Below are 27,725 nucleotides of genomic sequence, written 5' to 3'. Positions count from 1 at the left end.
CCCGCCCCAGGGGGACGGTCCCGGCTACCGCCCCCGTCTTCACCACACGGGGCAGGAGGAACGCGGGGAGGGGAATTTCTCGGCGATTAATGGGGCGGGGGGACACGGGGAGAGCGGGTAAATCCAGCCTGTGATGCCTATAAATGGCGTTTCTCTTCCAAGGTGCACATTTATATTAAAAAAGAAAAAAAAAAAAAAAAAAAAAGGAGGAAGGGGGGAAAAAACCCGGCCGGTGTCATCCCCCCACGTCAGGGCCGGTGGTGGGCGTGAGGCTGTACTTCCTCCGCCCCCTCCTAATGGAGCGAACCATTCCCAGCCAGCCTTCCTCGCCCTCTCCCGCTGCCTCCCTCTTCCTCTCCTTCTCCTCTTGTCTCCCCCCCTTGTCTGCAAAGTCCTCCGCTGCTCGGAACTTGTTGGCAATGTCTATTTTTCAGCTTTCCCCCACGTTCTCCAAAGTAACTATTTAAAGATCTGCAGCCGCAAATGGTTTTACTAAATGTAGGATGGGACTTAAGTTGAACGGCAGTTATATTTCTCTGATCCTTGCTGTACAGATAGGTAAGTGGACTGCCAAATTCCGTGTCAAGTTGTGCGCACCCAAGCCCGGCTGATGCATGCAGGAGCGGAATGTCGGGATAACCCGCGCGGAGGGCCGCGGTGCGGGGCGGCGGCGGCGGGATCCCCGCTCCGCGTTCTCCGCTGCCCGCGTTCCCTTCGCGGTGGCAGCCTCGCCGTTCGGCACGCTGTCAAGGCAGGGGAGTCCGCAGGAACCGATTTCTGATTCCTCTGAAATCACTTTTGTTGTTCGTTTTCCTGAATCGGTGCATGCTCACTCATACTTTGCTTTTTATTCCCCCCTACTCCTCATTTTTTTCCCTCCTGTTCTCTCCGTCCCCACGACCGGTTGTATTTGTATTTGTATCGTGGTTTTCGGATATCTCCTGCATTCCTTTCCACTTACAATTTGGTAACTCCTCGAGAGACAGAAAAATAAGAACCGGCATAAAATGACTTGCGAGAGATATAGGTGGAAAGTTTTTTTGCAGAAAATCAGGGGGACGAGCGAAGGGCTCCCTTTGGCACCTTGAAGCTCTTCCCATTTGCAGAGCAGCCTAAAATCAAACAAAACCCGTCACTAACTTTAGGGGGAAAAAAAATCCTTCGAAATGAAGGGATTAAACAAATAAAAAATATTTTAAAAAATTGCGGAGTCCCACTGCCCAATCGTTAATTTTGTGCTCGGAGAAGCACTGTCAAAAACTGAACGGGTCCAAAAAAATTCTATATATTCTGTTACTTAAAATAGAACAGATTTCCTTCCATGCCAGTATGTGTTTTTGTGTGCTCGTTGCTGGTTTTGTTTAATATCTTGGGGTTTTCGATGGTTGCTTTTGTTGGTTTGCTCTCGGGTTCATTTTACACAACATTTCTTTGCTGAAATTTTTTTGAGTTACGGACATTAAATAATATCTAAGTTAATAACTACTTTGGTCCTATACAGGAAGATTTTAAAGATTATATATGAATATATATATATATATATTATATGTGAATATATATATGAATATCCCGAACATGATCCAAAACTGGGCTTTAAGGAAAGGGGGATTAAAGCGTATCTTTTATTACCTAGACTGTGAGGTGTGAAGAGCCCTTTCAAAATATTTGCAAAGGAATTCTGATACAATTAAAAAAAAAATGCTCGGCATTGCTATTTAGAGATCCTTTTGCTCGGTCACTCTCCTCTCCATAAAACCTCTGCAGCATTTTGTGAGTACCAAAGAAAGAAGAGGAGGGGGAAAAAGGGAGAAGGGGGGAAGAGAATTAAAAAGAGAGGCAAAATCCCTTGAACATTTCCTCAAGTAGAAAAGGAAAAAAAATTTGCAATGAAATGTTGACCTCTGGGAAACGTGGTTAAATGATGCAAACCCCTCCATTCGTATTGCCATTCTATTTTAAATGAGGCTGAACTCTTCAGAAGGCCATTTTTTGTACTGTCAGAGAAAGAAGGGGGAAGGCTTTATTTGGATGTTATTCTTGATTTCAGTTCTTGCATTTTTTTGTTTGTGTGTTGGTTCATTCGTTTGGAAGAGGAGGATGATTTTCTTTCTTGTGTGTTTATTTGGTTCAAATGAGAAAGGATTTTATTGACGGTGAAATTTCAAAAGGCAGCTAGAGTCGCTGGGAAACGCCGTTCCCGGGCTGGAGTGAGCATGAGCAGTCATTCGGAAAGTTACCCCAAAATACTGCTGCACACCGCGGGGATGGTGGCGGTGCGGTGGCTTTGCGGTGCCCTGGGAGGGGACAGCTTTGAAGCTCGTGCAGGGCTTTTCTCCTCTCTGCTCCTCCTTCAGTATTTCGAGTAACCTTCCCCCTCCCTCCTCTCCACACACACACCCCCTCCCCGAAATCAGCTTCTGGTTGTCGGTGAGTGGTTTGCAAAGGGCCGGTCGCCTTTGCCCCGTCCCCGGTAGCGGCTCGTCTGAAATGGATGTTCGGCTCGTTCCCAAAACGTCTATGCACCGGGGCTTATTTAAAAAAAAAAAAAAAAAAAAAAATTATTTATTTATTTAAGGAGAGAGGATTGGAGCTGTCCGAAATCCCTAACGTTCTGGGAGGTGACCGGGCTTGGGGGGTGGGAGGGAGCGGGGACTGAGTCTCGGTGGAAGGGACAGGAGGGATGGACCAGTTGCAGGATGGGGGACCGGCTTTTGGGAGGGGGCTCAATCCGTCACGGAGGGCTCCTGCGGTCCTTCTGCATTGTACATTACTGCACACTCTTATCTCGCAGTGGGGGCGGGGGTGTGGAAGGTCGTGGCCACGGCAAGACACAAACGACCTAGTTCAAGAGAAATCTCACTGTCTTTTAACCAGACAGGAGCCTTGTCTATCCGCTTTTGCTTTTTTAAAAAAATTATTTATGGTGTTTAGGGCGTCTTTGGACCGGGGGTATCCTGTGCGGAGGGAGCGGTGTGGGCAGACAGGGCCAGGCTGCCCCTCGGGAGCGAGGGATGCTCGGCTCGCCACTGGTCCCAAAACTGACCCTCTCCCACACCCACCCTGGCCCGGGGCAAGGCTTCGAACCCCGTATTTTCAGCGCAGCCCGACACGTTCTGGGAGAAATTCGCGGCAACTCCCCCTCCCCTTTCCCGCTGTAGCTGCCGGAGCGGGATGGCGCGGGTTTTATAGGACATGGTTTTACCCTCGGGATGATCCTCGGTTCTTCTCTATTTGTTTGCCTGGCTTTTTTTTCCTATCGTAGCCAATGTCTGGAGCCTGCTGGAGGTTTGATATGACGACTGGTGCTGGTGTGTGTGTGTGTAGAGGGGAGTGGCCACCAAGTCATGTTAGCGATGAATCAAACAGCAAGAGGGGGATTTGGGTTGAAACAGTCTCTTTTGGAGTCAGCCATTTAGCTTATGGCTGGTATTCGGCAAGGAAACACACACACACCCCGTCACAGCCATGCCCTGGGGACAGGGGGCTGGGGGAGACCCTCACCCCAATACCCGACGGTGTGGGCGGCAGGGCGCTCCTCCGCAAAGGAGGGGGCAGCCCCCTCCCGCCCCCGCTGGCCGCAGCGACATCCCCCAGGCCTAGGGACACCACGGCGTCCCCAGCTCCTGTCACGGGCAGGAGAGCTGCTGTGGGCCAGCCCCCTCGCCGTTCCCGGGTAGCCCAGCCTGCTGGGCTACTGCGGGGGTGTGCGCGATGCTGTGCGCGGCACAGGCCAGGACGTGGGTCCTGCGTCCCGTCCCGTCCCGTCCCGTCCCGTGCCCCCACGGGGCACACGGTAGGAGTCATCTCACGCACCTATTTCACCGTTTGCAGGCGGCTGTTCTTGTGTTGATTACTGTTGTATTGAACCGCGCTCCCTTTCCTAGAGCCATCCCGAGGGATGCCCGGGGCAGCGGGTTTGGGGGAGCAGGGCTCACCCGGGCCCCGTCCCACACAAGCATGGCCAGGCTGACGCCCCTGCAGGTGCCTGCGTGACTTCGTGGTCTCTCCTTTGCGTGTCTCTGTCGCAGCTCTTTCTAGTGATATTTTTTTAATTTTGTTTTTCCCCGCTGCGCCTTGCACGGTATTTGCCCTGCGACCTGGGCGATGGGGAGCGTGTGCTTGCGCCTGCTGCTTCAAGGCAGAATTTTCTAACAAAGGATCAAGTCCGGGGAGAAGCAGGCAGCGCATCTTCACCTCCCCTCCTCCTCGCCATTCAAATTAAAAAAAAAAAAAAAAGGGGGGGGGATTTAAAAATTACTGAATTCAACACTGCTAAGCCACGGGCACCGAACTCCTCCATACTGAAAAAGCACAGGGCGAAAAGCCCCTGGCTCACCTCCTCGATTGCCCAATGGCGACCCTGGCTCGGTCCCACCGCCCCTCTCCTGCCCCAGGTCGCGCCTTTAGCAATGCAATAGGGGGCGGGGAGGGAGAGCGGAATAAAGGGGGGAAAGAGGTGAGTGGGGGGTGGCGGGGCGGAGGACTGGGGCGGACGGGGGGCCGGCGGTGCTGACCTGTGCCACTGCCCCCCCAGCGTACCTGGTGCAGGCAGTGAGAGCGGCGGGGCGGTGCGATGCGGTCTTTAGGGGCTTCTCGGACTGTTTGCTGCGGCTGGGCGATAACATGGCCAACTACCCGCAGGACCTGGACGACAAGAGAAATCTCCAAACGATCTGCGCGTAGGTCTTTCCTCTCTTCTTCGGGGCCGCGGGGGGAGAATGGGACTAGAGGGTCACCCTGGGCTGGGCAAGGGGGGCGAGGCTGGATGGTGGGGGGAGTGAGGGAAGGAACAGAAGTAACGCGGGCTTTATGCTTTGGGGCTGGATTCCGTGCCCCAGGGTCCCCCCAAGCGCACTGCCATGGGGACAGGCCGGGCTTGGGGAATAGTGAAGTCTGGAGGGAATTTTTACAACGTCTTTTTTATTTTTTGCCTCCGTGATTCTGGGGTGGTTTGTTTGGGGCTTCCCCCTCCTCCCCTCCTTCGTGTATTTTTTCCTTCCCCTGCTTTGCACTGGGGTGCTGATATTAGGTGCATGAGGAGCGTTATCCCTTTCCTTATTGCTGCCCTCGGGACACACGCTCACTGGCAGGCTCCAGGGTTCCCCCGAGTGCGGAAGGCAGAGGCAGGCCCGGGGGAGGCAGGCTACTCTGGCTGGGGATAGCCGGCGCTGGGGAGGCGATTCCTCGGAAAGCAAAACGTAATTAAAAAGAGCCCAGCCATGATATGAATCACCCAGCGGCAGAGGGGTGCCGTCCCAGCGGCGCCTCTCCTCTGCCACCTCCGTGGCCCCGGGAAAGCGCATTTCCCTCCCGGTTTCGCCCCGGTCCCGGCACAAAGGGCAACAGGAGGAAGGGGCAAGATAAAGGGGAATAATAATAACAACAATAATAATAACAACAATAATAAAACTACTACTAATATAGTGATGATGATGAAAACAACAACACAAATAATAAAGGGAGAAAAAGAGCTCGCCTTCCAAAATTGGCAGGAGCTCCTTCCCAATTCCTCTCCGAAGCTGGTGGAACTAGGACAGCTGTAGGAGCCCTTACATTTGGGGTAATTCTCCCCAGAGCTCGGGGCAACAGTGGGACCTAAACCTAGGACAGGTGCCGGGGGCCTTGGAGCCGCCAGCTTCAGTCTCGCCCGCCGCTCTGCGGGTCTGCAGGGAGGCAGAAACGGGAATTTTCGATATGTCTGGGGGGGGGGGGAAACAAACAAAAAAAAAATCAACCAACCAACCAACCAACCAAAAAAAAAACCAAAAAAAAAAGAGGCTGCAGCACAGGGCGCAGGGTATTCTCCCGTATCCCCGTTGCTGTTTTCCAGCAAAAACTCCTCCTGTCAAAAAAACAACGAACAAAAAAAGAGAAAAAATTCACATCTAGAAACGAGATAATGTGCTTAGAGAGAAATACGTTTAAAATATTTTTTCCCTGATTTTGCTGCACAAAAATAAAAAAACCCGAAAGACATGAAATGGGAAGACATGAAATGGGAAGAAGGAAAGGAAAGGAAAGGAAAGGAAAGGAAAGGAAAGGAAAGGAAAGGAAAGGAAAGGAAAGGAAAGGAAAGGAAAGGAAAGGAAAGGAAAGGAAAGGAAAGGAAAGGAAAGGAAAGGAAAGGAAAGGAAAGGAAAGGAAAGGAAAGGAAAGGAAAGGAAAGGAAAGGAAAGGAAAGGAAAGGAAAGGACGAAAAGAAAATGAGAAGAGACTCTATAACACTTCTCTCTTCCTACCTAGAGATTTCTGAGTCAAACACCTACTAAGGCTGGCACCTCACTGTAAATGCTGGGCTGCGGTTTACCTTACCTACATCAGAAATAAATACCCAGAGGCAGCAGCGTCCTGATATGATGTCCTTTTGCCCTGCAGTACCAGACCAGAGGTGGTCCTGACCTGTAAAAAGTACCTATTTTCCAAGGAAGGTCCTTTTCCCGACCACGTCCCACCACCCGATTGCCTTCACCCCGTGCCGGGATGTGTATTGAAAGAAGATGGTGAAAGATTTAATTTTCCTTTGGGAGATGCAATTACAGCAGAAATACTGCAGGAGAGGCACACTCTCAGACTCTGGCTTCTCAGTATCTCATTATTTATTACAAATGTAGCAAACATTGGGAGTCTACAACCAGCTTAGAGTGCTCATAAATTAGAGGCTGTAGGACTACTTTGGGGGGAGAAAAAAAGGAAAAGAAAGAAAATCGAGATCCAGATTTGCAGACGTCTGCCTTGAGGCATGGGGGAAATAGGAGGCAGAGGGTAGATTCGGGGTGATTTTCGATAATACAAACGTGGAGAGGAAAGGTCCTCCCTCCCCCTCCTCAGGTGGGGCCATGGGACGGGTCCTGTCCTGGCGACAAAAACCGGTCCAGTTCCCGTGAAGAAGGGAATTAAAAGGAAAAGGGAAAACGTGAGGGAATTGCTGGAAAATATCCTGAGGAAAGATAATCCCTTCTCTGTCTATAAAGCCCTGGCCATGCATGAGGGCTCCCTCCCGCCGCCCTGCTGCGGGTCGGTGCAAGGCACCCGGGAGGGACCAAGAGGAGAAGATACTCCTTTTCTCCTTCTCCTATTCCTTCTTCTTCTCATTCTCCTCCTCTTTTCCTGCCTCTGCAGTAAGGGCTCGCTCCCGCCCCGGGGATCCCTCCGGAGGGTTTCTAACGCCGCACTGGGACCCTCCAGGATACCGCCTCCTGCCTGGGAAAAGCAGTGCCTTTCCCACCCCCGCCTGCCCGCTCCCACCGGTGACGAAAAACCCTCGAGACGAGCCCGGTGGGCTTCTAAGCTAGCTTCTGCCAGCCGAGGGGGCCATGTCCTCTCCCCACTTCAGTCAAAGACCCCTCCGTCAGGAACCCAGCAAAGCAATTCTTGCACCACCCCGCTCGGGCTGGTGCCGAAGGCGGGGTTGGGGAGGGGGGGACACCCGAAACCACAGCCAGCGGCTCCTCCCCGCCGGGCGCCAGCCTCCCTTCAAGGCATGCCCCGCTCAGCTCAGCCGTCGGGAGGTGGGGGCGGCGGCCCGAGGGGGCGGCCCCCTCCCCGGGAAGGTGGGCGCGTGCCTGTTCTGATGCCGGCTGCTCTCCCCTCCTGCAGGTACTGGGATGATTTCCACGCCTGCACCCTCACAGCGCTCACTGACTGCCAGGAAGGAGCGACAGACCTCTGGGAGAAACTGAGACGGGAATCCAAAAACCTCGATTTCCAAGGCAGCTTATTTGAACTGTGCGGAGGCGGCAGCGGCGCGGCACCGTCCCTCCTCCCGCCGGCCTTGCCCCTGCTCCTTGCGGCTCTGTGGGCCGCCCTAGTGACCTGGCTGCCTTTCTAGGGGGGCGAGCACACTCACACCCACACCTTCTCCATGTGCTGGATCTATAGAGGAAGTGTCCATCCGTTGCTTTGGGGACGTTGTGCTTTTCTGTGGTTGATGATGATGATGATGGTGGTGGTGGTGGCTGATGATGGTGAAACACCCATGTAGGACTGTGGAAGCGTTCTCCCTTTATTTTTTTGTGTTTTATTTGCCAAATGTTACCAAACAGGCAGCGGCGCGCAGCCCAAATCGGACCTCAGCTTTACTAACGCTTCGAATCAAAAATAGAAACAAAAAATAAAGAAACAAACTCGAGCCCTCGTTGCGCAAAAGCAATCTCAGGAACGGCTCTGGGCCACCTACTGCTAAGGCTGTAACCGGCCGGGTACCTCCCGGCGAGCCACGGGCTCCGCTAAAAATGTGGCAGTGTGCGAGGCGAGAACAAAAACCGCAGACAGAAAAAGGCACTGGCGATAAATCCAAGGTAGATGTCCACGTGTGAAGCATATGGTGAATAATTCACAATCTCTCATCTTTCCTCCACAGTCGCTTGTTTTTTTTGGTCATTCCACTGCAAAAAAATTTAAAAAATAAATAAAAAAGAACATTTTTCCTCAAGGGGAAAAGAGCGAGAGAGGGAGAGAAAGAGAGGGAAACGAACAGTTAAGAAAGGAAGGAAGGAAGGAGCAAGCAAAAGAAAGACGTGTCTAAATGCCCGGAGGAGTGAAGGGATGCTGCTAAGATCTCTGAGAGTTTACCTTTACTTGCTGTTCGAAGGCATCTTTCCGAATTCACTGCCTTTAATTTTTTCCTCCTCTTTGTTTTAGATGTTACACATACCAGTAAAATACCTGAATATCCAACCGTAGAGATCACAAAAAGGGGGCTTAAATGTAAACCTAAAGGAAAAAAAAAACAGAACAACAACAGCGAAATGATTTTGAAAAAAAAAAAAAAGTCTTGATTTTAAAAGAGATGAAATATGTAATTTAAACAAAAGTTTATTATAAAGTCAATTCAGCAAAAAAAACCAAACAAAAAAAGATTTGCTACAAAGTATAGACAGAAGTATAAAATAAAAATTATTGTTTGAAATGAGGGTGTCGTCCTTTTTATAAAATATGCCTAGAATATCTTGGAAAGGACAGGGCTTTTAAGGCAAGGAAGTCTAAATCCTGAACTCATCCCTTGACGAACATGGCAATTTCAGTTCAAACAAGGACAGGGTGGCTGAGTCGCTTAGTCAGAGCCTTTCCGCTTTTTTTTTTTTCTTTTCTTTCTTTCCCCCCCTTCATTTCTCTCTTAAAAATACGCTATAAATCCTCCCACCCTCCTCCTCCTCTCGAAGCCGCGAACCGCAGCACCCTCGTTTCCCAGCCGCCCGGGACTGGCGAAGGGAGCCCCCCGCAGAGGAGGGGGCGGGCGGCGCGGCTCTCCCGCGGGCGCGGAGCCGTGCGGAGCCCCGACGGAGGGAAGGCAGCAACCACCATTAAGGAGGAGGCTGCCGAGCCGGAGCCGGGGCGCAGAGGAGCCCTTTCATAATTAATAAGGCAGCTCAGCCGAAGAAGCAAGGGGAAGGGGGGGACGGGGTATTGATTTCGCAGCAGAAGCTGCTCTAACCTCGGCTATTTATAGGCGCCCGGTGCCTTTATAAAGAAATGCACATCAAAGAGTAAACACGTCCTTTTTACTTATAAAGCAAGAGCCCAGCTGGCGACCGGGGGTGGGCGGGTGGGCGAGTGGGTGATGGGGAGGTAGGGGCCACGAGTTGGTGCGAGGTGATTTATTCCAGTGGGGAGCCGATCCCTGTGCAATAGCTCTCTTTACCAATGTGTAGGGTGGCAGGGTCTCTCCTTCGCCCCCTCTCCCCTCCCTTCCCAAGGTCCGCAATGTAATGTGTAAGCAATAGCAAATGTAACAGTTCATAAATCAAACAGTGGGTCGCAAGCCAATCTGCATTTCCCAAACGAATTGAATCCCAGCAACGAATGTGCTCAGGAACTGGAGCCAGGCGCCTTTACCACTGGAAGCAATGTTGATTTTTTAATGATAAAATACATTATGCGTGTGTTAGGGGGGCTTTGCAGAGCTCAGCCTCGCTTCGTCAGACACAGGTCTGCTGGAATTTCGTTTTCTTTTGGCCTCCCGCTAGACTCAGTCCCCACCACCACCAAAGAAAAAGGAAAACCCTGGAGAGCAGAGCTTTGTTTAAATGGTTTGGGTTAGTTTCCCTCCCCACAGAGGATATAGACCTAAATTGATTTTTCTGTGCACATCTCTGTATTCATGAGGTCAGGCGCTGCTGTTATGGTTTCCTGTAGCACGAAATGACAGATGCCGAGGAGAGACGGAAGAGAGAGCCCTTGCTGGGGTACGGGGAGCTCCGCAGCCTGTTGGCTACGCCGGCCGGGCTCCGGGGACCCTTGCCGGCGGCAGCCCCGCTCCGCCCCGGGGTGCCCGGGCGCAGGTCCCGCCCGCTGCCGGCATTCCCGACACCGCCCCCGCCTTCCCGGCTGCTGGACGGTGCCCGTCCGTCGGAGAAAGGTGGAAGGGAGCCTCCCAGCTTTCCCTCTCACCCCTCAGAAGAAAACTGAAACGCCATAATAAGGGGGCGATTTCCAGCTCATTAGAGGACTCGAGTTATCTTGGCGTGAGGTTCAATTACTAATGGATAATCTCTCCGTAATTAGCACATCCCCCAATTAGCCCTCCATCGAGGAGGATAATAAACGGTGGCAAGCCGGGGAAAAACAGCCCAGCGGGTTGAGAAGGAGCCCTGTGGTCTTGCCCGGGCCCCTTCCCTCCCCTCCTGCCTCTCCCTGGACTCTCCTGTCTGGGGCCTCTAATTGTCGGGTGCCACCGGGCCTCCCGGGCTAGCCTAGCAGCACCCCGGGATTTCCCGCACAGACAGCAGGAAGTGTACCAAACCCTGGTCCCGCCGGCTCAGCTCCTCCTGGGCAATCGGCAAGCGAGGCTCTCCCCGAACACTAGCAATCAACAACCCCCCCCTCACCTTCCCCCGTTCATTTTATAAGAGCCCCTCAATGCGCGAGGCATTGGTTGTTCCCTTTCCTGCCCCTTTCAGGGGTTATTTCTGAAGCCTGCGAGCGATAGTCGATTTTTTTTTTTTTTTTTGCCCCCAGGGGTGGCTGCTCTGCCTTGCCTTGTTGTGTGGCCAAGGAAACATAAGCCGTCCGCCAAGTCCCAGAAAGGGACTGAGTGTACTGGATTTGCCTCCTGCCGCCTTGCACCTGTAGGGTTTGTAAGGGCTGCGGGGGAAGGCTGGGGTGTCGCTTGCCAGGCTGGTCCCACTGCCCCAGGCAGCAGCTGCTGTAGCAAGAGCTGGAAGAGGTTCAAACTTCTGAACATCCCTTCTTAACTCCTGGGCAAACGTGAGGTGGTGAACTAGAGAGGGGAAAAAATGCAACAGAAAAGCATTTAGATGTTGACAGAGACCACAGTAAAATTATCCCCTACTAAAAAAAAAAAAAAAAAAAAAAGCACACACACACACAAAAGCATAAATGCAGATCAACAGGGGAAAAACCCATAGCCCGATCAAAAAAACAAGCCAGTGCATTTCTAGCTGGCTGGATAATCGGGAAGTCTTGCAGCCATTGCGGCTCTGCCTGCCCTAATTCCTGTCCCCAGCTCCGACTGAGCAACCGCAGCCCCGCAGTCCCCGGAGGGCCGCGGGGAGCTGGCTCCTTCCCCGGCAGCGCTGGATGCACCCGTGCTTGGCAGGCGGCTGCTCACCTCGTGCCTCCCCCTTTTAGCAGCCTGGCTGAGCCCTGGAGGCAGGGCTGCACCTCGCCCCTGCCTGGGCTGCCCTCTGCCACGGCGAGACCGTGCCAGCACTGGGCTGAGGTGGTGGTGGTCGATTCTTTTTGCTTTATGGGGGGGGGGGGGGGGGAAGTCCTTTCCCATCTGTTCAAAGGCTGTAAAAGGGAGATGGAGCAGGCCTGTGCTGGGAGAAAAAGCTTGAGCACAAATATACAGAACTGAAGAAAACCTATATATGAATGATAGTGAAGGCAGACTGGTTGGTGCTTACAGAGGGAGCAGGGGGAGGTATGGTATAAAAGTAAGCTGCAGTACTCACTTCACAGGACTTTCTGGTGGCTATGTCTATGTTTCAGAAGCAGCAGCCAGATACTGTTGGTCCCTGGCTCATTTGCACAGTCTAGGGATGAGTGGATTGGTGACTCTTCCAGCCCACTTCCTCTTCAGGACCCTTTTTAAATCTGTGCCGTTGCTGTCCTGCCCAGTGAAACCCAGCAGATTCTGTGAAGGGCTGACAACCTAAGGAGAAAGAGGCCAGTTCAGCCTTCCTATTCATCAGGGCTGATTAATTAATGACTAGTGCCATTAGGTGTACTACAGCAGTGCCTGAGGGCCCCAATTAAAGGAAAGTGAGCTTGTTAAATCCAGAAAGCCAGATTCTCCCTCTGTTACTCCTGCGTGATGCAGAGGTAGTGTCCCCAGGGTGGGCAGCAAGAATAACCCCGGCTTTCTAGGTATGCAGCCTCTGTGCCTTTCCCCCTCGCTCCTCCCACTTTTCCCTCTCCTTCACCTTAGCTGCAGATCCTGCCTACAGGGTGCTGCAGAGCGAGGCTAGTGCAGGAGTTGGCTACCAGGACTCGCAGGAGGAGGTGGCAAATCGGGTTATTTTTCTGAGCCACTTCATTTTTCATCACGAGTGGGTTTGGGTGGTTTTTTTTGGTTTATTGGTTTTTTTTGGTAGGTTTTTTTTTTTGGCAGGGTTGGGGGCAGGCAAAGTGATAAGGACTGCAGAGGAGTCTGTTACAAAATCAGATACGATTTTAGCTGTCTGAAAGAGTTCCTTTAGGCTACAGGCAGCTGATGATCAATGGTGCTGTTGGCAAATGTGCTTCCAGCTGGCTGCTGCCTCTCTTGAGGGACAGTTTCAACCCAAGGCTCATTGCAATCGTGATACCACAAGGGGCTTTCATTTACTTTGGGCTAAGGATCTTCTGCTGCCCAGTTCCACCAGTGCGAAGAAAAGCTGGAGGTGATGTGGGAGAGTGACAACAGCACTGTTATTGGTGAGTTATTGGTTATTCCTTTCCCCTCAGATTCCCATGGTGGGTCTGTGTAAAAGATTTCGCTCAAAGCCCCGTACTCCTGAACTGTGGGTTTGCTAACAGATGGGCAGATTGTGCTAGCATAGGCTTTGCCTTTCAGGAGGTACTGAAAAAATAGGTTTAAGTGCTTTAAATTATCAGAAACCCAGCCTGTGGCCTGTGGCCTAGCTTTTTAGGCTTTATTGTTTGTTTTATTTTGTTTGTTTGCTTATCTCCAAAGCTGATATAAAACAAAGACTGAAACAGCCTCCCGAAGGTCAAGGTGAGACTGACCATCATCTGAGTGCTGATATTCACCAGCAGCAATAAATCCTTGTTCCCAGGTGCTGGAAGTCTCTTCAGCTAGAAAAACAACATTACTGCAGGGGCAAACAACTCGTCCTGGCCTTCACACAGCCATTCTTCGGGAAAAAGTATCGCCTGAAGTCAATATGCATTCTGCCTAGGTAAGGATTTTGTATGCTCAGTTTTACCTGAAACAGGAATGTTATTCAAATATGAACTCCAGGTTCATGCTACCAAAATACAAAGTGCTTGCCTGTGCATCATGCTTTGCACCTTCACGTTTCTTGGCTATGATATCAATTTATTAAGGACTGTGAAAAACTTACTAAATCTCTCAAGCATCAAAGATCAAATCTGCAGGGCACCTTTTTTGCTGTGAAGCAGCCTCAAGAGTGGATGGGGAGTGCGTCCTTCAATACCACTTTAATACCACCATTTTTTTTAACACTTTGGAAACTACTGGATATTCAAATTGATGGAGGGAACAAAAAAACCAAACCTCAGTCAACCAAACTAGAAAAAAAAAAGAGACATAAGAAAGCATAAGAAAGAAGCAACCACTTATATTGATAGGAGTTGTTTTAAACAGATTTATCCCACCTTAAACCATCTATTTTGCTGCAGGCACTGTCGGTAAGTTTCCTTTAGGTACATGGTATAATTCTGCCAAATGCACCTCTTCAAGAGTCAAATCATGTGTCTAGTATAGCATCTCTCTTTGTCAGAACTTCTAATAGTAGTATCTTAAGTACAAGAAGCTTTACAGTACATTGCCAGTTTGGTGTTTATGCTTCTTTTAATGCATTGTGTTTTCACTGGATAGTGTAGGAGGTTTTTTCCATTCCTGTGCTCCCTTGGGGCACTTTCAATTTTCCAGTCCCCTGGCACAAGCTGCCTTTTGCAAAGGAACAATTCCTGTAAAGCCATTGCCTCATTTTGTTTCCCATATTCTAAGAAATCCTTAAATTATGTTGTCAAATAAAAAATCCAGAACATATTTCGTTGGCATGGAACATTGGTCACATTAGTTTTGCAACGCCTCATTGAAGGACCCAATATGTCAGAAAATTGTCCTAAGCTTTGTTTTTTATTGAGGCTTAATAGGTGCCCTTGTCCCTTTTACTAGATCTGTGATGCAAGACTTGGCTTTATTCTGTTGCCAAGACATTTCATTTGATCTTTTTCACCTTTACTTCTAGTGTCTATTGAATGAGAGTAGCACTTTGAAACATTTGATGGGTGAAAAATGCTACATGAGGAGGTAGGCATTATTAATTAGAACAATCATTTTATCTTTTAGCTTTCATCAGAAGAAAAATGCCTGAATTGAAGTGACAACAACAAATAATAGGTAAAGGATGCTTCCCTGTGGCTTCATAGATCTGCTGTGTAACAGAAAACATTCAGCCCTGGGTGCCCAAGAGTTGTGGTTCACATCTCCCTCTGAAGAAGCCTCATCTTAAAGGATGGTGTAGCATACCACCCTAATGCAGATGCTGCTTTGCAGGCATTTCTGGCTGTGAATTTCAGGCTGCGCCCTTGGCTAAGCTGTTGAGGACAAGTTGCAATACCTGCCCTTCTTGAAGAGATCCCAGTCCATTTTCAGCCATGTCTCTCACTTCTTGCAAGCTCCTTGTTTTGCTGTGCATCAAAGGTTCATTTAATTATCTTCCCTCTCTTTTCTTTAGGTGTTGGTGATTTGCACTCTCTCCACCTAAATCAGATATCTGGCACATCAATACTTAGAAGGCTTAGGAGAAGAAGAAAACATCAATATTTCACTGAACACACAAAGTCGCACAACTCCCCACAACTCCCAGTCTCCATTTTAATGTCCTCCGTGGCTAGTTTGTTTTGGTCTTTTTCTGTCAGATGACTGATTTCAGTTTCTCTTTGAACCCCATCTGTGTGAATAGCTTGTTTTTCTCCCTAGCAAGTGTTAACAAGGAACTGCAAGGATTTTGTTCAGGCTCACCAGTCAGGCAACCCTGAGGTGGCTGACTTCTAGGAAAAGCCACAGCAGGAACAAGCAAGAGCCAGCCTACGCACCAGGCACAGCTTTTGCTGGTCTTTAGTTTATGTTCCAACTCGTGCTCGTGTTAAATGAATCGCCATTAGCAACTGCAATACAGACAAACGCAAGGAAGAACAAGCTGGACGCTTTATCACGGAGCTACGCTTGGAATTGATGGCCCATTGTAACGCAGACTCACCCACCACAGTGGAGCTGTTCCAGCTCACGGCAATTTAGGACTTGCTGCGCTCACTTTAGCCCATGCTCTGAAGTTCCTGATCTTATCCTTTATGTGAACTAGATCATGCAAATGGGGGCACCGGAGTCGCAGGGAAGTCGAGTAGAGTTCCACATGAGCACTGGTGTGAGAAGGAGCAGCAATTAGCTCTAAACTCACTCTGCCGGCCTGTCGTTTCCGAGCTCTGCCCCTGCTGCTCTGTAACTGGAAGACTTTCGCTCTAGAAGATGGGGAGAAGAACATTTTGCTCATGTTCATATTAATCAAGTCGTCTTATGAGCTACTGAATCTGTGAAATTGTATCTCCCGTGGAGTTCAGTGGTAATGACTGTCTCTGATGTGGACTCTCTGGTGTCTAATAATACAGTTTTGTTTCTGCAGTGGATGCACTCCTAGCATTTTTTCTCCTCTGTCTGCCTACTTCCACAGCACTTGTAGGCAGTTTAAACCTTTGAAACTTCTATCCCCTGTCAAGTTTGATCAAACTCAGCTCACAAGCTCAAAAAATTATTTAGGAGGGACCGACTGGCACTTGCACAAGACAGTGTGATCTCATAAGCTTCCTTTCCTTGGGAAACTAGGCTACCAACCTAGCAACGGGGGGAAAAAATGCCATCCTGCTAGCAAAAAGGACCTAAACACTTGGAGGAAAGAGGAGAGATGGGAGAGGAAAGTGAAGCTGTTTTGAAGGGAAAAAAATAACTGCCTTGTGGTTGCAGAGCTCTCATACACTTAAAGGGCCAACCTTGGAGACACATGCTGGAGAAAATGTTCTCCAGGAGATGATAAGTTCTCTCGTGAACATTGGTAAGGGAGAGAAATCACCTGGACTCATCATACCACCAGGCATGCTAAATGGATATCTATATGGTAAGAATTGTCCCCAGCGGTACCTGTTTCTCTCTGTGGACTAGAGGAAGCCACAGATGCAACTAGCATGCAACTCATGTGCCTGCAGTATCTAAAACAAGGTGGATCCTACCCCAAAGGGAATGGTCTTCTTACCACTCTGTCCTTCAGACCAAAGTTTTCCATGGTGCTGCTGCAGGTTTTGTTACTTCATGTACTAGGTTTGTATGTTAGAAAAGCTGTTGTATGTCTTAATAGCTGCAGATGCATGCATGGTTTTACTGGGCATTTATTAGCACTTATCCTCTTTGCACTAAAACCTTTCTTGTTCTTGTACCTTATGGAATAAAATTCTTTAAGTGAGCTTTAATGATTCTATGATTCTACTTCTTTACAAATTAGGAGCTGTTATTCTGCTTTTATTTGCTATCACATAATACTTGAGGCTGTCAAAAGTATTACAGTGCATACTCATATAAATTGATATTTAATTTCAGTAATTATAATGTCACTAATTGTATTTTTTCACCTGATGCAATTACTGACATCCAGCTCTTTAGATCTACTTTGTTCTTTCTAGATTTAGGCATTCCTTACTCTTTAATCTTCCCTGCCTACAGTAAATTGTATGCACAATGAAACTTGGAAATAAAAGCTCAGACCTTCCCATCAATTGCTGTGTGCCAAATGCATGGGATAGTTTAAAACTGTGTGTGTACTTAGAGTGCAGGATATACTCAAAACGCCATTGCCTATTTATATGTCTTTTTTATGAGGCTTAGAGTGGGTTGTGTTATCCAAATATTGCACAGTGCTTAACTACTTGTACTGGCCTATTGCTAAAGGTTTTCCAATTTTTAGGAGGCTTTTTTTGCTTGTAGCCTTTCACTTAAAATTACTCCAGGGCTGCTCTGGCAGCCCCTTGCACCTGGTTTCTCAATACTCTTTTCCTCATGGCCTTGCACTGGTGCATTTGTTATGTTGTATTCCCTGGGAAAGGGTTTGCTTCCTATACCTCAGCCATCCTCTTGTCCTCTTCTCCTCTATCTCATTGCATTGCTGTTGAGTTATATATAATTCATAGTCTGCACTGAAGTTCCCACACAGTCTCTACTTGGTGCCTTCATACCAATGACTGCATATCAGAACAAATATTACATATAATGAGTAAATAATAGTAATTTTAATATTGGATAAGCAATACCTAATTACAGACAAGTACAAGGCTTATCAGCCAATTAACGTGCAACATTTGTACTTAATTAAGCATAATCCAGTCAGTGCCGGTGTTGTCATCAGACAAAGATCACTGAAAGGCAATTTGAGCAGGCTTTAATGAAGGGTGTAATTTTACTAGGGGGTGGTTGTCGGTACAACTGTTATCCCTTGTTGCACTGGAGCAGACACCCAGGAGAGGATGGTCACCTGAGGACTCCCGACTTCATCTCATCTTGGTTGGCTACAGTTTTCCTTTTAACCTTGAACTTGATGTATGCCATCAGCTACAAAACACATGAATAAAGTATATGCTTTGTGTCTTTCAACCTGCCTCAACTTTCTTTGTGTTAAAGCACAAAGTAAAAAACTCATTTGGGTCATGGAATTCCTGCTCTGTCGCAGCAGAGTTTGAGGACAGTGATCCCTCTTCTTAAAGATACCATTGGTCTCTAGGTTATAGTTCACACGGAAACTTGTTTTGGTTCAATTTCATTAATAGAAAACCTTTAGTGGGCAGTACATCTCTATTATTATTGCCACATGTCAATATTATTGCCATCCATTATTTCACTTCAGGAGTGGCTTTTATTATTCTAGCTTTGAAAACTGTCCCCAAATGTCTTAAATTAAACCAACATAAATTTAATTTAACCTGAAGGGGATGACTAGTCCCAGACAGTTGCCATGTTTCTCTGCTGCTAGCAGTATGTGGTGCTTTGAGATTTCGCGTCTTATGACAGAGCCATGGCTGCATCCAGGATGGAGTGTCCATGTGGTAAGGAGGACTGACTTTACTAAGTTTTACTGTTTGAGCTCATCTGTAAAAACAAGCCCTTTGACTGAGTGACCAAATTCACTGCTTGCTACAGATGTATGTACTTTATAGACCGTATCATAACAGTGGGGCCTGAGCTGGGTGACCAGGGGGTGATGAGGTACTATGACAGTGGACAGGTATTATGCAAACTGCTGCTTGTACAGTTTGTTGCATAAAGCTTCTTTGGAGCAAAGACCTGGAGGTCTGCAGGGATGCTCTCTCGAAAAATAATAGCCAAAGACTACAACGAAAGTTAATTTGCACTGAAGTGACTGGAGAACTCAACCTTAACAACAAGGTGAGTAACCTGAAAAAGGACCTACAGCCTTTAAATCAATCATATCTGAACAAAAAAATTCAATCTTCTTACATCAAGACACTCTTTGCCCAAATATCCCAAGCAGTGTCTCCACAACAGGCATCCATGTAGCCATGAGAAACGTGGCTTATATCTAGTGATTTAAAAATCACCAGCGAGGGTGATTCCATACCTCCTCAGCCTTTGTTGCTGCACTTTCTTCTTCACTGTTAAAGATATCTTTCTCCTAAGCTCAAACTGAATTTTCCAGCTTGAGAAATGACTATGAACAGGTTGGCTAAACGCCTTTCAGGAATGACACAGACCACACGTGGACATCATGTGGACTGTGAGGGTCTCCAACCCTTTTTTGTGGCTTTCTAGAATTCCAATGTGATAAATGAACAGCCTCAGGAAACACTTGCTCCTTTAAAACATTTTCTTTTTGCAGAATATGTTCTTTTGATTAAATAAACAACATTATTTGGTCATCAATCATTACCATGTTTTCTGACCAGCTTTTCTGAAGTCTCACTAGGGCAAAGACTTGCTAACAAATATATGAGATTACTGTTGCCTCTTTCAGCTCCTGGCCTGGGCAGAAGGAAAGCCCTCTCAAATCCATCATGTTCTCAGCTGGTTACCCTCCTCTACTATGGCCTTTTTGCAGCACCTTTCCTCAGCAGCTTTGTAAACTATATTCCCCTCACCAACCATGACTGTAGTCAGCTGAGACCTCCAAATGTCAAACCCAGTAATAGGGGTAGTGTCTCCTAGCACCTCATCCTGGAGACCTGATGGACTCCCAGCAAAAGGAGCAGATTATAAGGCAGTGGAGCTTTAGTATTTTTACACTGTGACAAGGAAACTTTGTATCTTTCTTACTTACAGAGGCTGCTTCAGAGGATGAAGGTGTAGGAGGAAACATAGTCAAGAGAAAAAAGCTTACCCTGAATATTTCCATTCAGTGTACAGGAAAGCTGCTTGGTGACATGCAGAGGTTTGCCCCAACTTTCTGTGTAAATAGCACTTGCCTTTATCATGTAGACTTAGCAACTTTTCTGGAGGAGCTGGGGTCAAAATTGACCTGCATGTACTCTGCATTTGGCAGTGAGAAAAAACCTCCTTGCGGGCTGTGGAGCTCTGAGAGCTTTAAAAATGTATTTAAAGGTCAGACAGCAGCTTTGGCTACTCATTTTAGCTTTTTTCCTCTGACATGTTCCTAAAATGGGCTTAGACTCTGAAGGCACCTGTTAAAGAGTATAGTGTGAACAAAATCTTCTATGATCATAAAAGTGAAGTTTCAGGTCTTCTATTTTTGGAGAAATGTATCTCTGGAAGAGAAATTTAGGGGAAAAGAATACACTGACTGCAACTGGGACTGTTGTATTTGGTAATGGAGATGATCATGTGGAACCTGCCTGAGTAATATGGAGAATATGCCTCATGTATTATTTTCCAGGCCAGTGAAGCTCCAAATACAAAATGAAACCATCAGAAAGTTTCCTTGAGTCTATGCCACTGATGGCAACTCTGAGTGACTCTGGACTTGATTTTCAGAAGTTCTAGATCATCTCAGTTCCCAGTGTAATCAAGTGGAACTGTGGCTGCTGATCTTCAAGCTTAAGCACAGCTTGAGTTATAGACTTCAAGACTCAATGAAATATTTTGTTCTTAACCTGCTGTGCAGATATGGGTTAGCTGTAGCTTTGGGTCCCCTGTCTTAACTGCTTCAGTGTTGGATTGATGGGAAGGTTGTTTCTGAAAGAAAACAAAAGTGAATGGTTATGTAGAAAAGTGTGAAAACAGGCCATTTTCGGTGTGTTTTTGCTGTATCTCACCGCTTTTACCTGTCCTCCCTGAAAGGCAGGCTTGGTTGTATGCACTTTTATTGTCTGAAGCTAGTTTTTGTTCACAGACTTGGCCAGACTCCCTTAGGTAATGTTTGTTCACTTGTATCACCAGGCAAATTCTGACACAGCTCATCAGCAGGAGGAGGGGCTTGTCCTAAATCTCCTGTAAGATCAGCTGACAGAGCAGTGTTAGATAATGCAAGTCCCCAGGTAACATGCAGGGCTGCAGATTATTCCTCAAGAAGTTTGTCTTTATATTATCCCTGCCCTTCTCACTCCAAATACCAAAACTGTTGTGCCAACCTGCCTCCAGAGGCCCCCTTCTGTGCCCTCTCTTGCACACTCAGGTCCCCAGGACAGGCTGCACCCAGGTGACAGATGCAGTGGGGTGTTGTGTGAGCTGCAGGGCAGGAACAACCCTTACACAGTTACCTTCAGCCAGCTGCCCCCTGAAATCAGCTTCGGTGCTGGATCCTACCCCACAGTACATGGGAAAGAGAGACTCACCGGTGCTGTGGTGTAGGAGCTGGCAACATGGGCAATCCCAGACCCATGCCCAGCTGACACAGGCCTGGGTGGGACAAGCCTGTGTGTCCCTGACAAGCACAGAGCCCAATCTGACATTGCCTTCTGGAAGCACCTGCTTTTCTCTCACCATCGACCAGGAAGTCTCTATAATCATCTCTGTAGATACCTGCAATGGCCTAGGAACAAAGTGGCCAGAGATGGCCTGCAAGCATGAGTAGTTCCCACAGATGCTTTAATCTTGTCAAGAGGAGGGTGTTTTTCCAGTCCTGCATATAAATTGAGACCAGAGACCTAATTACCTCACAACTTTCCTTACAATGATACTAGTTATTTATTTTGAAGTATTTGGGGTTAGGCTAAGGGCATGAAAAAATAGAGAGGAAAGCCAAATCTTGAGCTTTTGTGGCTTTTTTTTTTTTTTTTCCCCAGGACTACCTTGCTGAAGGATGCCTGAGGAATGCCTGGAGCCCTTGGCTGCAGGAAGGGGGCAAGAAGAGGTGAACTGCTTTGCCCATCGAGTATGAGGTTATGCAATGATAGATCCTCCCAGATGACTTGTCAAGTGCCTCTGCTGAGCAGGGACAAGTACAGAATAAAGGCAACATCACTCAATAAAATTTGCAAAACTGAAAGACGAGAAGAGAGCATTTGCAACCCACTAAATGTACCTTCATAGCTTTTTTGCCTGACAACTTGTCCGAGCAGCAATAACATCACCTGTCACAGGCTCTTGTGGACAAGTCTCATCTAGCTCTGGGATTTCATTTGCAGCTGGAACATTTTGTCAGATGTCTTTTAATTTACTTGGCCGCTCAACAGGCAAACACAACAGACTATATTCTTACCCATCCTTTAGCAAAGCAGATAGCTCAACTAATATTAATGTTTTAAGGTAACTGCTGCTTCCTTATTGCAAACCATGGTACAGACTTCAACATGTACAGTATTAATTGAAATCATCCATAGGAGATTTAGCAGCTCTTGCCTGAAACACTCTCCTCTACCACTGGCAAGGGCAGCCAGGGCCCTCGGGGAGAGGTGCGAGTGTGGCTGATTCACCTACGTCATGCCTCCATGTTGTTTCCAAACATCTATTCCTGATTAATACCCTGTGTGGATGCTGTTTCTGCAAAATCAGAGTGCATTGTTCCTGCTTAATTCAGCCTTCGAGCTGCTTTTAAGAAGCAGCAATGGTACATTACATTTGCATCTTACTTTAATCAGTGCTAACTTGCAAGTGCAGGCAAGTCCTGGAATACATGATCCATTATCTTAGAGGAGCAAGAGCAGTGTAATGAATATGCTGAGTGACCTAAGGGAGGATCTTGTATCCAGCTATCTCGTGGAGGGGATCTGAAATTAATTTTGCCTTGGAGATTTTTGGGAAAGAAATGGCTTTGTTTTCTTCTCTTGATCAGTAAAAAAAAAAAAAGGAAAGCAAAGAAAATCAAACCAGCGTTTTGATGAGATACGCTCTTTGCATTGTTCTTGCAGAATAAGCTGGGGAAAATAACTTTTCACTCTCATATAGATTGCCACCTACAGATGTTGCTTACTGCAGAGGGCTGCCTGTTTTCATGGCATCCATATCAATGGCAGGAGCACTCATGGACAGCAGACATCCCTCAGATGTAGGAGGAGGAATATTGTCAAGTTACCCGGGCTCTCATCAGTCAGACTGAAGATGGGCAGTTACACATTCACTTGTGTGAAGTAAATTGTCCTGGGCCAAATCTCTCATTTGTCCAGTGACAGACAAGCACCCAGATGAAACTGGCATTTCTGAGAAAAGGAACTGTTCCTTATCAAGTGTGTATGTGTGTGACTTGGCACCCTGAGAATACCTATGAAAGCCAGGCTTCCTGGGCCCTTTCCCTTCTAAGTAAGCCACTCTGCTTATCCTTGTACCTTCATAGCCATCAGAAAGCATCACCTAGTGTTTGTCTCACATTTTTTTCTCCACAGAGATAGGCCAGAGAAGCCAGTGATATTCCTGTGAGAGCTGTAGAGTATTTTAGAGGTGAGATCCTTTGTGCAGATGGAAAAAAAACATGGGTTGTGTGGGCTGGGGAAGGTCTGCTTTTCTTAAGAGCACAAGAGCAGGGTGAACAATACAAAACCACTGGCATTTTGCACAGGTGTGCTTTGCTTTGATCAAAAAAGGAGATGGGGAACCTCATGGTAGTCGAGATGAATTATTTTCCTCTCTTGCTTTTTTTGAGCCATGAGTGTCCATTTCTATGGTCGGACTGGTTTCTGAGAGCTGATTCACATCTACACTATTTTCTGATCCATGTAGCAACTCTCCATGGCAAACTCCATGCTCCTATACAGCTAATGTCCATATGTCCTTCTGCTATTGTGGCTGGGAGTTTCTTCCTCCTGCCCCAAAAAGCCCTTGCGCTGCAGTAGATTTCTCTTCTAGATATCTCTGTACTGTTGATATAGTCTGAAAACTTGAATAGAGAGTTCTATTCCTTGTGCTCAGAGTGAGACTCAGTGTCCTAACTCATTCATCAATGCACTCAAAATCATCCTGCCAGTCTGCAAGGTGAGTTTGGAAGGCCCTGTGAAGGAAAGGACCTTGATTTGTGCTCAGTCTGCAAATCCCAAACCCTGGTGTATGAAAGGACTCTGGCCTGGAGAGCTCAGGAGCAAACCATAGGCTCAGTAATATGGGTCAAACCACAATAAATGAGTTGATAGTTGACCTTGTCTCATTTTTCTGTTTGTGAATTACCCAAGAATGCACTTGCTGTTTGCAAAGGGTAGGTCAACCAGTTCCAAATAAAATTTGTGCTTCTTAGCTTTGCTCTTTTTAATGCTTAGAAGGAAGAAAGAGAGCCATGGGAATAATAAAACAGCATGACCACGAACACCATATAAAGCTCTAGTGAGGAACCATGGCAAAAGACATAGCAAAGGTCAGATTCTACTGCACTTTTTTATTCTAAAATGGGATTTTGTGTTTGTGTGTTTTTAAATGACCTTTGTTTTTGTAATGATCCCTCTTAAAAAAAATCCCTGAGTGCACAGTGTTCCCAGAAGCTCTGCCACCATTCACTCTTGTATGCCAGAAAACCAAAGGAAGTGGCCACTGTAAAACAGGAATGGTTGGCATGATGGGAAATGGGATGGTGAGTGCAGGCAGGGGTAACAACAACAGCATCACACACTGCCAGATCCTGACATCCATTTGCATACCTCATGTGTGCTGAGTGCACAGGACCTTTGGGCTGGTGACATCCAACTTTGCAGGTGTGATGTCACTACCTTGATTTGCGTCACAGCATTGTATAACAAACAGTTTTTCAGCTCAACAAGGAGATAGACATGCAGAGCAAAGGGTGGAAGTGGATTTGGTACTGTCATTGGTAGGATGTGTGTTGATGGGATGTGCACATTGATGGGATGTGCAATCTTGTTCCTTTTCCAAATACCATTTCCTCCCACACATACACACCATAGAAATGCTGGCAGGACTTCTATGTCATCTACATCCACATAATTTGGGCTGCACTGTTAGAATCAACAATTCAGAGAGGGCACCACAAACTGGAAATGTTTCCCTAGCAGAACAACGAGGAAATTTGTGATGTCAAAAACAACTCACTAACCTTTTTTTTTAATGAAATATCCTGGATCCACATATGATATCTATAATCTAACAAAAGTCAGCTCTCTGCCACATGTCAAAATTTAGTTTGGTTGTTCTCAGCTAGTTGGCGTGAAGTGAATTAATACTGGTTATTTAATAGTATGACGATGAAATGTGGGTTACTCCACACTTGACTCTGTGTCCTAGATAGTAACACATGAATTCTTTAATAGGATCCACTTTCCTTATATTCAAAATCAGTCATGAGAGTGATAAATGAGGCTAATAATAAACAAACCTTGCAAAGGCCTTTGGGATCTCACAGAAACAAGGCTCAGATGGCTGCACAGTGATGGAGATTCCCCATAGCTCACGTAGAGAAATGACTGCCAAGTGTTAGCAGTCGCACAGTGGCAGTTCCCAGAGGGCATTTCTTCACAATGGCAAAACAACCTCAGCCAAAGGAAAGGTATGTAACATCCAGGTTAGGAAGTTCCATGGCTTCTCATTGTTTTATATGAATATGTTTTCTCATGAGAAGAATTACACTGCACATGCCTGATTTTCATAATTTCCCTCCCCATGACACTTCAATCGTCCCTAGTTGAAGACAAACTGCTGGGATTATTAGCCAGATCAGCTGCTGCAGCTACAACTATCAAATGAAATAAAGGAGGCAGAGGAGCAGTCTCCTTGTTTTTAAGGTAATTAGTGATGGAGAAGATTTATGGTCACTGCGCTTATCGACTGTTTAATTTATTGAGCAAATAGCCCTGTGACAGAAACAAATGTAAGCTGAGTAGAAGTATTCCAGTGAAAGATCAGGCTGGAAAATGTCTTTCAAAGAGTAACTGGCAAATGTTCCATGGGGACACAAGACTTTATCTTGCAAACATATTGTTCATCACTTACTTTTCTAGTAGCTAATGGCATCCTGCATGTCATATAATCCTGAGTTTGATCAGGCAACCATGGGCTACCGGGGACTCTTGATAAGGTTTGAAGGCTTTAATGCATGCAAAAGACTAAACTTTCTCCTCAGAAGTGACTAGGCATCTCAGAGGGCAAAACTACAGAGTCCTAATCATTATAGATGCAGAGAAAATAAGGATCTAGGACTATTATGGATCATTAATAATTATTATCAAGATGTCTTATAAAATATAGGTGCAAAGAGATCTCATTCCTCAATCTACAGAGCTGCAATGCAACATCACTCTATTTCAGATTTAGGGGAAGGAATGACAGGCCACCAGCTCCAGCCCTTCAGGCTGTGGTCTGGCATGGTGTGACAGATGGAAACAGAGGGCAGATGTCTCCTCTCATGACATTTCCCATGTCCCTTCCTACCAGTCCCGAAGGCTAAGATGGAGGGAGCATCACTGGAAGCTTGCTCAGCAGCTGGTGCCTACTTGTGAGGAAAAAATGACATTTTGAAGCCAGGCATTTGGCAGGCTGGGATTTAAAAACACGAAGGGGTTATTGCAGGAAGTTCACAGGCACATATACAATGTGGAAAAGATGTCACAAGATTATCGATTAGGCTAGGTCATTAGCCAAGGGTGACATGTATTTTGGTGGATGATTGCCAAGTGGAATGACCATCTGTGTCAAATCAAATTAAACTGGCCATCAGTACACTTGTCAGCTAAAAATAAAAAAAAAATCAAGGAAGAAAGACTTTATTTTCTGAACTATCAGTTCACTTTTGCGGCCCTGAAAACCTGGGCTCACCACCAAACAGATGGGGAGCACATACTTAACTTGCAGGATTCAGGCCAACTCTATGAGAAAAAAAGGCATTCTCAATGTAAAATATCCTACCTCATTTACAGAAAAACCCCAAACCAAAACAAAAAAGCTAAGCATTATTTTAGCAAAAGAAAAACCTGTTTCTGAGGGGTTTCTAATTTTCTTTAATAAAGATGAAGAACATAGATTTACGTCTATCCTTAATGAATAAAAAACCATCTCCCACCTGCTCCTTCTTTGACTGGAGTTATTTCAACCATCTCTACCTGAAAATGTCTTTCTGTGGAGAATGAAACTGCAGGATATGTGCCGGCCTAGTCCCTGTGCCCTGTGCCAGCCTAGTCCCTCAAGCCTCATAATGTTGTTTATTGGTTTGGTTAAGAAGAGGTGCTATGGAAAGGGAAAGACTGCATAGTTTGTTTTTCTGCCTGAAAGACAGGATTTTCCTATTATCTCTTGGCCTGAGTAGCTGTGTATGGTGGTCTCTCATCTCATGCAGTGAGGACTCCCCATCCTATTTCAGTCTGCTGAAATCACCGCCTTTTCCTTGAGTGCTACAATTAAAGCAGCTGAATGAGTTTGCATACGTCAGCCAAATTTCCTTCAGTGATATTTAAACTAATGTGATTTATCTCACAGTTGCTGTGGATTAATGCACAGGATCAACTCCTGCTGTTCACCTTACGCCTGGTAATAGGCGTTAAGTTGTTCCCACATGATGCTTTGTCTGAGCCCTCAAGCCCCAAGGAAGCAGCCCCAGCTGCTGCACTGAAGCCAGTGTGTTGCCTGTCTTGTCTGATATTACCTGGCTAAGAGTGGCCAGGTTGGACACCTCTGGAAAAAACCAAACATTAGCTATGACACCGACTGCTTTTCCTACAGATCACATCCTATTCTACTGAAGTTTAAATCCTGAAACTTATGATTATCTTCTTTTTAGTCTTCTTCTTTCATTTTTCAGGATTAAATTTTCTCAGTCCAGATATCCTTTTCCATCCTGGAAATGTCTTCCTCATTAATATCTCCAACCAAAGGAGGATATATATATATATATATATATATGACACCACTGAGAAATGTGGGCTATCTGATCTTGGCCACCAGCTGTTTGGGTGCTGTTTGGGCACTGCTGGCTTTCCACAGGCTTTCCAGGGGTTTACTGAAGTCTCAAATTAGACCTTAGTTGAAAATAGTAAAAAAAAAGGGGATCAACAGGTCTGAATGGAAACTCTGCTGACCTAGGTCACACTGAACCCCTGATATTCTCCTCTCTATTTTGAGTGAGCACATTTATTGACTCCTTCGATTCTCTTGGCTTTGAAGGTCTATCATTTTGGTGACCTGTGTGGGAAATTGA

At 46.8% G+C, this 27,725-nt stretch overlaps 1 protein-coding gene and 1 long non-coding RNA gene across 3 annotated transcripts; both read left to right on the top strand.

The window, feature by feature from the left end:
* The first annotated feature begins 232 nt into the window (after nucleotides 1-232).
* Nucleotides 233-8,908, top strand: NRN1 (neuritin 1). The gene is made up of 3 exons (XM_064663751.1): nucleotides 233-558; nucleotides 4,535-4,679; nucleotides 7,597-8,908. Exons 1-3 carry the CDS (start codon nucleotides 504-506, stop codon nucleotides 7,826-7,828), a joined length of 432 nt encoding a protein of 143 aa, XP_064519821.1. The 5' UTR covers nucleotides 233-503; the 3' UTR covers nucleotides 7,829-8,908.
* A 3,306-nt stretch (nucleotides 8,909-12,214) lies between these two features.
* Nucleotides 12,215-17,848, top strand: LOC135418401 (uncharacterized). 2 transcript variants are annotated; one of them, XR_010432425.1, is made up of 3 exons: nucleotides 12,215-13,364; nucleotides 14,504-14,554; nucleotides 14,892-17,848. It is a non-coding gene; the product is annotated as an uncharacterized LOC135418401 (long non-coding RNA). The 2 variants fall into 2 exon arrangements; XR_010432426.1 differs by having other exon boundaries at nucleotides 14,403-14,554.
* The last annotated feature ends 9,877 nt before the right edge of the window (nucleotides 17,849-27,725 follow it).

Source organism: Pseudopipra pipra, chromosome 1 (assembly GCF_036250125.1).
Source record: "Pseudopipra pipra isolate bDixPip1 chromosome 1, bDixPip1.hap1, whole genome shotgun sequence".
Taxonomy (NCBI): Eukaryota; Metazoa; Chordata; class Aves; order Passeriformes; family Pipridae; genus Pseudopipra; species Pseudopipra pipra.
The sequence above is the reverse complement of the archived record's forward strand: the minus strand, read 5'-3'. Positions and strand labels throughout refer to the sequence as shown.

What these genes read in the sequence shown, in the direction of transcription:
- NRN1 (XM_064663751.1), top strand. Translation starts at nt 504, where the DNA reads ATGGGACTTAAGTTGAACGGCAGTTATATTTCTCTGATCCTTGCTGTA. An exon ending in GATCCTTGCTGTACAGATAG is followed by an intron (nt 559 to 4,534) that starts GTAAGTGGACTG and finishes CTGCCCCCCCAG; the next exon opens with CGTACCTGGTGCAGGCAGTG. An exon ending in AATCTCCAAACGATCTGCGC is followed by an intron (nt 4,680 to 7,596) that starts GTAGGTCTTTCC and finishes CCCCTCCTGCAG; the next exon opens with GTACTGGGATGATTTCCACG.